A 10,898-nucleotide genomic window follows, 5' to 3' on the forward strand; every position below is an offset into this window, starting at 1 on the left:
TAGTCACCGAGTCAGAATAGTTTGAGACAACGTAGTGTTCCCAGTATTTACCGAGACACTAACACTGAAAACTATACTTCATCATCCGCATTTCTCATGATAGTAATTTACAGTAGAGAAATTAAAACCTATAGCGAGTTAATATAGGATTATATTATATTTTTGGCGACTTTTACATTAGTTATATAAATTTGTAGCATTGTTTCTTATTATTGGCAACAAAAGTGTGAATATCATTAGTATAATAGCAGACTTACTCATGAATATTGCAATTGTTTTCATGAGTTTGGTATAAGTATATACAGGTATATGTCTGTGTTTAGGTGTTGGGGGAAGTTTAAGCATATTTTTCTCTCTTACAAACACGGCGGATTTTACAGTATCATTTCCGTTATAATGTTTCCTACGCTCTATATACAATGGAGATCTTGTCCTGGTGTTTGCTTCATAATTCTGCTAAAGTCTGTATTATTTACTGCATTATTTAAAGTTAAATGCCATCGAGTTCATTTGTGGATTTTATGAAACAATTATTCAAAAAAATATTATTTGATTCGTTGCTCTTTACCAACCGTTGAGCCATACTCTGTAAATGATTGAAAATTTACTATTTCAAATGCAAATTAGATGTGATTATTCCTACCAATATCCAGTCATTTATTGTGTTCTGTATATATACTTTAGAGGAGGAGAGGATCTGTTTCGTGAGTTTCTGTGAGATTAACTGAATTACTCCTCTGCTTCCTTGTGCAAGTAATTGTGAACACAGTTATACCAAGTTTAATGGAAAGTGTTCATCAGGTAATATCAGTGACAAACGGGCTAAGAATGAGTGCCCCCTCCCTCCTCACATTGCCTTTATTACCCCATTGGTTGTGCAAACTGCCTAACTTTCCTGTGGAAAAGAGCACTAGACTCCAAACAATCATATCGATCACTGGTAGGACACGGCTGGGTAATACAAAGAGAGGTAATGCAACCTACAGAAGAACCTGCACCAAGGACACAAGTGTAGGATGTTGTGGCCTGTCTCTAGTGTCACACAGTCAAGGGCATAACAGCAGCTTAGCTCATTGTCTTTCACGCACAATTGTCTTTCCTTGTGTTAGTCAGAACGCATGTCGGAGCCTAAATAACAGCTGTTGAGACTTATTATTTGATACTAAAAATGAGTCTTATGACTTAAATAACTGAGTGACTCATTATAGGGCAGCTTAGGCTGTCTGTCAACACGTTTACATGATCGCATAAAAATGAATATATACTGGCATCCCTTTTAAAAAATTACATAGTATCTAAATTATATTGACGTGATAACATTGTGTGGAAGGAACAAGAAATCCTTTGTGATAGCCTTGACCATAAAAGCTCATATAAATTTCACTGGATTATCTTGTTCATTCTCTGTTTTATGAAGGTAATCCTAACATCAAGTCTGGGTGTGAAGATTATCCTAATAGTACAAAGTATACAGCGGGGCTTTAATGAACAGAATCAAGTCACAAATGTTTGTCTTGCGTTAAAAACAGTTTGTGTTGTCGGTAAGATATACAAGCGGGGACTGCTCTATTTCCTATTATTTAGGTATTCCCCATCTATATGAAAAGTAGAATGGGTGTTACACTAAGGATTATTGTTGAAATTTAGATGAAAAGAGCGATACAAGACAGATATGCAGAATATACCGCCATGTTTGTATTGTTATGAAATTTTTGGGTTTAATAAATGTTCTATTTTAGACTAGGTAAACGCCCATCAGTCTCAGATAGTCTCAGGTAATAACATGTCCGCAGACCATTTCCAATTTAGAAGGTCATTGACCTCTCAACCTAGACTCTTCATTAAATGTATACGAACGATTACTGACTTTCAGGATAAAATTTTACTTGGCTTGAAACAAATTTCTTACTCGAGCTTTAACATGCACATCAATTATTGTTTGATGTATGTAGAAGTCAAAGGAGACTGAACACTGATACTTGAAGCCAACAAGGAATAATTTCTCTCTGCCATTTTCGGGGTAGACAGATATCACAAAATAATGTAGCAAATATTTTGGAACTATAAAAGGCAGTGTACAATATTGTATTTCTCTACGCTACATTAGTTAACGACAGTAAAACACGAAGTTTGAAAGTTGAACCATAAATGTGTCATGCCAGAGGAAGTTCAGTATTGAATTTCACGGTGAAGAGGAGGAGTTCATGTGAAATTTCGTTTCTTCTAGAGACTGGACTGAACCAGACCTCCTGTTGTTACTCCGTGCCTAACGTTATCATCATCGTGGTGACACCATCTGGACTCGTGATGCTCTGTTACTAATGTGAAATATGTGTGGTACTGTCGAAGAAATCCGGCACTCAAGTTACCATCACAGTTTACCTTTTACCAGTGTTGTGGTAACGACTTCGGGTCTTCTATCAGTGTGCGTTAACAAATGCCTGTAATCGACTGAGATGGTTTTAGATATGAAATCCGTTTATCTACATCACACACCCCCACACACACACACACTGGTGAGTGACATAAGAAAACAGATAGCCAGTTAATCAATAAAATCGACCTTACAGCTTACATTGCTTTAACATGAACGTAAACAGTGCAAACATACCAACAACAGCCTAGAGTTTGTTGATTCAGACAATATTAGTCATTTACAGGTTATTTTCCCTTATGTGTTGTTTGTGGTATGTGATCATATAACAATAAAATAGGTAAACATAATTGCCTGATTACGAATGTGACAATTACTGCCCTGCACTTATACTATATGAGACTGTCGGGCCTTTCCCACAGTACAACATTACAGTATTAGAAACCAATGTAAAAAACATCACTATTCTCACTATTTCCTTTGTTTTGGTATTGCAGTATTTGATGATTTTTGGCTTTTCATATGATTAGGTGAATTATTCCTGTTTTTACATAGTTAAAGCATTGCATAGTGTTTGATTGGCTTGAATTGACATGAGGAAAGTTCCCAAGGTATTTCAGCTACAAGACTACCATTATTACACCACTACCACAGGCTACCATTACACCACTACCACAGACTACCATTACACCACTACCGCAGACTACCATTACACCACTACCACAGACTACCATTACACCACTACCACAGGCTACCATTACACCACTACAATGCCATTACACCACTACCACAGACTACCATTACACCACTACCGCAGGTTACCATTACACCACTACCGCAGGTTACCATTACACCACTACCGCAGACTTCCATTACACCACTACCGCAGACTACCATTACACCACTACCACAGACTACCATTACACCACTACCACAGACTACCATTACACCACTACCACAGGCTACCATTACACCACTACCACAGACTACCATTACACCACTACCACAGACTACCATTGCACCACTACCACAGACTATCGTTACACCACTACCAAAGGCTGCATTACACCACTACCACAGACTACCATTACATCACTACAGACTACCATTACACCACTACCACAGACTGCCATTACACCACTACCAAAGGCTACCATTACACCACTACCACAGACTACCATTACACCACTACCACAGAACCATTACACCACTACCACAGACTACCATTACACCACTACCAAAGTTTACCATTACACCACTACCGCAGACTACCATTACACCACTACCCCAGACAACCATTACACCACTACCAAAGGTTACCATTACACCACTACCGCAGACTACCATTACACCACTACCGCAGGTTACCATTACACCACTACCGCGACTTCCATTACACCACTACCGCAGACTACCTACACCACTACCAAGCTACCATTACCACCACTACCACAGACTACCATTACACCACTACCCAGACTACCATTACCTGCACAGACTACCATTGCACACCACTACCACAGACTACCATTACACCACTACCAAGGCTACCATTACACCACTACACAGACTACCATTACACCACTACCACAGACTATCATTACACCACTACAAAAGTTAACGTTACACCACTACCGCAGACTACCATTACACCACTCAGACTACCATTACACCACTACAAGGTTACCATTACACTACTACCGCGGACTACCATTGCACCACTACCGCAGTTTACCATTACGCCAGCTGCCGCAGACTTCCATTACACCACATCACGAACTACCATTACACTACCACAGTCTACCATTACACCACTACCGCAGGTTACCATTTACACCACTACCACAGACTGCATTACCACTACCACAGACTACCATTACACCACTACCACAGACTACCATTGCACCACTAGCGAGAGCTACCATTACACCACTACCGCAGGTTACCATTACACCACTACCGCAGGTTAACATTACACCACTACGCAGGTTGCCATTACACCACTACCACAGACTGCCATTACACCACTACCACAGACTGCCATTACACCACTACCACAGACTACCATTACACCACTACCACAGACTACCATTACACCACTAAGGCTGCCATTACACCACTACCGCAGACTAACATTACACCACTACCACAGACAACATTACACCACTTCCAGACTACCATTAAACCACTATCACGAACTACCATTACACCACTACCGTGGTTACCATTACACCACCTACAGACTACCATTACACCACTATCACGAACTAACATTACACCACTACAAAGGCTACCATTGAGCCACTACCACAGACTACCATTACACCACCTACCACAGACTACCATTACACCACTACCACAGACTACTACACCCCTACCGCAGGTTAACATTACACCACTACACAGATTTACCATTACACCACTACCACAGACTTCCATTACACCACTACCGCAGACTACCATTACACCACTACCACAATGCCTGCATTGCACCACTACCAAGAGCTGCCATTACCACTACCACAGACTACCATTACACCACTACACAGACTATCATTGCACCACTACCAGAGACTACCATTACACCACTACCGAGGCTACCATTACACCACTACAACAGACTACCGTTACACCACTACCACAGACTGCCATTACCACTGCTACAGACTGCCATTACACCACTGCCAAAGGCTGCCGTTACACCACTACCAGAACACCATTCACCGCTACCGCAGACTACCATTACACTACCACGAACTACCATTACACCACTACCGGTTTGCCGTGCACCACTACCGAACTACCATTACACCTACCCGAACTGCCATTACACCTGCCGTTGCATTACCACCGCAGACTACCATTACACCACTACGCAGGTTACCATTACACCACTACCGCGAACTTCCATTACATCACTACCGCGGACTACCATTACACCACTACCACAGACTGCCATTACACTACTACCACGAACTGCCATTACCACTACCACAGACTACCATTACGCCACTACCAAAGGCTACCATTACACCAGTACCACGAACTGCCATTACACCACTACCACAGACTGCCATTACACCACTACCAAGGGTTACCATTACACCACTACGCAGACTGCCATTACACCACTACCCCAGACTACCATTACACCACTACCGAGTTGCCATTACACCCCACCGCAGACTACCATAACACCACTACCGCAGGTTACCATTACACCACTACCGCAGACTTCCATTACACCACTACCGAGCTACCATTACACCACTACCACAAACTACCACTAAACCACTACCACAGACTACCATTACACCACTATCACAGACTACCATTACACCACTACCAAAGGCTACCATTACACCACTACCACAGACTACCATTACACCATTACCACAGACTACCATTACACCACTACAGACTACCATTACACCACTATCACAGACTACATTACACCACTACCGCAGGTTACCATTGAACGACTACCACAGACTACCATTACACCACTACACAGACTACCATTACACCACTACCACAGACTACCATTACACCACTACCACCGACTACATTGCACCACTACCACAGACTGCCATTACACCACTACCGCAGGTTACCATTTACACTACGCAGACTTCCATTACACCTACCGCGAACTACCATTACACCACTACGCAGACTACCATACCACTACCGCGGGTTACCATTACCACTGCGGCTTCCATTACACCACTGCCCCAGACTACCATTACACCACTATCACGAACTGCCTGCACCACTACCGCACGCCACTACCACAGACTACCATTACACCACTACCACAGACTACCATTACACCACTACCACAATTGCATTACACCACTACCAAGGCTACCATTACACCACAACCACAGACTACCATTACACCACTACCGAAACTACCGTTACACCACTACCACAGACTACCATTACACCAGTACCAAAGGTTATCATTACACCACTACCGCAGACTACCATTGCACCACTACCCCAGACTACCATTACACCACACCAAAGTTACCATTACACCACCGCAGACTACCATTACCCCTACCGCAGGTTGACCATTACACCACTACCGCAATTTCCTTACACCACTACCGCAGACTACCATTACACCACTACCACAGACTACCATTACACCACACTACACGAACTACCATTACACACTGCAAAACTGCCATTACACCACTACCACGAACTACCATTACACCACTACAGACTACCATTACCACTATCACGAACTACCACACCACTACAAGGGTACCATTAAACCACTACCACGGACTACCATTACACCACTACCACAGACACCATTACACCACTACCACAGACTACCATTACACCACTATCACAGACTACCATTACGCACTACCGCAGACTACCATTACACCACTACCACAGACTACCATTCACCACTACCAAAGCTACCATTACACCACTACCACAGACCCATTACACCACTACCACAGACTAAAATTACACCACTATCCAGACTACCATTACACACTACCGCAGGTTACCATTACACCACTACCAGACTTCCATTACACCACTACCGCAGACACATTACACCACTACCACAGACTACCATTACACCACTACCACAGACTACCATTACACCACTACCACAGACTACCATTACTATCACAGACTACCATTACCACAAAAAGTGCCATTACACCACTACCACAGTACCATTACACCACTACCACAGACTACCATTACACCACTACCACAGACCATTACCCACTATCACAGACTACCATTACCACTACCACAGACTACCATTACACCACTACCACAGACTACAATTACACCACTACAAAGGCTACCGTACACCACTACACAGACTACCATTACACCACTACCACAGACTAAATTACACCACTATCACAGACACTGCCATTACACCACACGCAGGTTACCATTACACCACTACCGCAGACTTCCATTACACCACTACCGCAGACTGCCATTACACCACTACCACAGACTACCATTCACCACTACAGACTACCATTACCACTACCGAGCTACCATTACACCACTACCAAAGGCTACCATTACCACTACCGCAGACTGCCATTACCACTACCAAAGGCTGCTATTACACCACCAAAGTCTACCATTGCACCACTACCAAACTACCATTACACCACTACCGCAGACTACCATTACACCACTACCGCAGACTACCATTCACACTACCAAGCTACCATTACACCACTACGCCAGGCTACCATTACACCACTACCAGACTACCATTACCACCACTACCGCAGACTGCCATTGCACTACGCAGACTACCATTGCACCACTACCGCAGACTACCATTACACCACTACCGCAGACTGCCATTGCACCACTACCGCAGACTACCATTTACACCACTACCGCAGACTACCATTACACCACTACCGCAGACTACCATTACACCACTACCGCAGACTACCATTACACCACTACCGCAGACTACCATTACACCACTACCACAGACTACCGTTATACCACTACCAAAGGCTACCATTACACCTACCAAGCTACCATTGCACCACTACTGCAGTTACGATTACACCACTACCAAAGGATACCATTACACCACTACCATTACACCACTACCGAGCTCTACCATTACACCACTACCGCAGACTACCATTACACCACTACAGCAGTCTACCATTACACTACTACCGACTACCATTACATCACTACCGCAGACTACCATTACTTCTTCACCAGACTACCATTACACCACTACCGCAGACTACCATTACACTACCGCAGACTACCATTACACCACTACCACAGACTACCATTACACCACTACCGCAGACTACCATTACACCACTACCAAAGACTACCATTGCTACACCACTACCAAAGACTACCATTACATCACTACCGCAGACTACCATTACACCACTACGCAGACTACCATTACACCACTACAGAGACTACCACACCACTACCGCAGACTACCATTACACCACTACCACAGACTACCATTACACCATACCGCAGATACATTACACCATACCATTACCTACCGCAGACTACCATTACACCACTACTGCAGACATTACACACCCGATACCATTACACCACTACGCAGACTACCATTAACACTACTGCAGACTACCATTACACCATCCCAGACATTACACCACTACTGCAGACTACCATTACACCACTACGGCAGACTACCATTACACCACTACCACAGACTACCATTACACCACTACCGCAGACTACCATTACACCACTACCGCAGACTACCATTACACCACTACCGCAGACTACCATTACATCAATGTAATACTACATTTAAAACACTCTCTTAATAAAGTAAGTTCACAACACTATCGTTAAAAAACTTCTTCTAAACACATGAATTACAACAGTACCACTATCTACAACATTGCAGCTACACAATTACAATTACAACACTGCAGCTACACAATTACCATTACAACACTGCAGCTACACAAATACCATTACATTACTGCAGCTACACAATTACCATTACAACACTGCAGCTACACAATTACCATTACAACACTGCAGCTACACAAATACCATTACATTACTGCAGTTACACAACTACCATTACAACACTGCAGCTACACAAATTCCATTACAACACTGCAGCTACACAAATACCATTACAACACTGCAGCTACACAACTACCACTACAACACTGCAGCTACACAACTACCATTCCAACACTGCAGCTACACAACTACCATTCCAACACTGCAGCTTTACAAAACAGAAGGAAGACAAACCTGCACTTCTTGAGCCAACAGTGAACACATTGGCGAGAGTAACCCGGCTCCTCCAGCCATCCATCTTCAACACACACAAGAATTCCATTTACTGGTAAGGTCATTTTCCTTGCCGTTGTCCTGGTGAGCGCTCATGGTCTTTGCCCTGGTGATGTTCTTGGTGTTTGTCCTGGTGATGTTCTTGGTGTTTGTCCTGGTGATGTTCTTGGTGTTTGTCCTGGTGATGTTCTTGGTGTTTCTCCTGGTGATGTTCTTGGTCTTTGTCCTGGTAATGTTCTTGGTGTTTGTCCTGGTAATGTTCTTGGTGTTTCTCCATGTGATGTTCTTGGTGTTTGTCCTGGTGATGTTCTTGGTGTTTGTCCTGGTGATGTTCTCGGTGTTTCTCCTGGTGATGTTCTTGGTGTTTGTCCTGGTGATGTTCTCGGTGTTTCTCCTGGTGATGTTCTTGGTGTTTGTCTTGGTGATGTTCTCGGTGTTTACCTTGGTGATCATTGTCCTGGTGATGTTCTTGGTGTTTGTCTGGTGATGTTCTTGGTGTTTGTCTGGTGATGTTCTCGGTGTTTGTCCTGGTGTTGTTCTTGGTGTTTCTCCTGGTGATATTCTTGGTGTTTGTCCTGGTGATGTTCTCGGTGTTTGTCCTGGTGTTGTTCTTGGTGTTTCTCCTGGTGATGTTCTTGGTGTTTGTCCTGGTGATGTTCTCGGTGTTTGTCCTGGGGTTGTTCTTGGTGTTTCTCCTGGTGATGTTCTCGGTGTTTGTCCTGGTGATGTTCTCGGTGTTTACCTTGGTGATCATTGTCCTGGTGATGCTCGTGTTTACTTTCCTGGTGAGGGTCAGTGTTATAGGAAATGGTATAGATTGTTCTTGTGTGGCCGCTGTTCATTTTCTTTGGTGGGTTAATTCATTGCACAGTATATTGTTTGTTTAATTATTTTGTTGAATTATCGGCATTGTGTTTTTGAAAGAACTATTGTATATTTTGATTACATTTAGATTATCAATTGTAATGTAGAGGTACATTTTAATGGTGGGGAAAATAACTGCCTGTGCTGGGCTCAGTGGCCTTCTGTGTGATGTGGAACCCTCAGTTCTAATGTGGAGACGAGGTGATGTAGTTGGGTTAGGGAAGGATACAGCCAGGTGTTCGCTTATATTTATTGCTCTATTGCTCATCATGTAAGGTTTTATTCTAATTTAAGTTATATTTTAAGTAAGCTTGTCATATTCTTATATATTAATATTAGATTTAAAGTAACAAGAGCTAGTAAATACCGGGACAGAGTGTTTAATTCTGTGTGCCTTTAGAGCCCTTTAATTTATTACTGATAAGGCATAAGTCATTGTCTTGGTGACTCCCTAATTCAACTACACCATCCTTGTATCAGGAAAACACACAGCGTTTGGCGGAAAAAATATCTCAGTTCGTTTAGTGGAGAAGCCTGGCTAACTTGTTTAATTGTTCCTTACTGTGTAAACTTTGGTACGAGGGAGACTAAGGACTTCACTTTGTCTCGGCAGCGCCTCTCTCACACACCATGGTTGTTATCACCCCGCCTGTACTCTGTCACTCTGAGTAGGACTTCACGATGCCTTTGTCTTAGCTTACTGCCATGGTAATTCTGCCATCACTCTGCCACGCTCAGGAAGGCTGCCAGTCTATAATCAGCCGAGACTATATCTCTCTTGTCAACCATGTAACAACACTTGTCATTCAAATTATGG

The 10,898-nt window shown here is 43.0% G+C and overlaps 1 protein-coding gene across 1 annotated transcript; it reads right to left on the reverse strand.

Moving 5' to 3' along the window:
• Positions 1-9,278: 9,278 nt before the first annotated feature.
• LOC121869852 (histidine-rich glycoprotein-like) lies at positions 9,279-9,971 on the reverse strand. The gene has a single exon (XM_042371419.1). The coding sequence runs from the start codon at positions 9,969-9,971 to the stop codon at positions 9,279-9,281; it is 693 nt and encodes a 230-aa protein (XP_042227353.1).
• Between the last annotated feature and the right edge of the window lie 927 nt (positions 9,972-10,898).

Source organism: Homarus americanus, unplaced genomic scaffold (assembly GCF_018991925.1).
Source record: "Homarus americanus isolate GMGI-L3 unplaced genomic scaffold, GMGI_Hamer_2.0 scaffold37991, whole genome shotgun sequence".
Taxonomy (NCBI): domain Eukaryota; kingdom Metazoa; phylum Arthropoda; class Malacostraca; order Decapoda; family Nephropidae; genus Homarus; species Homarus americanus.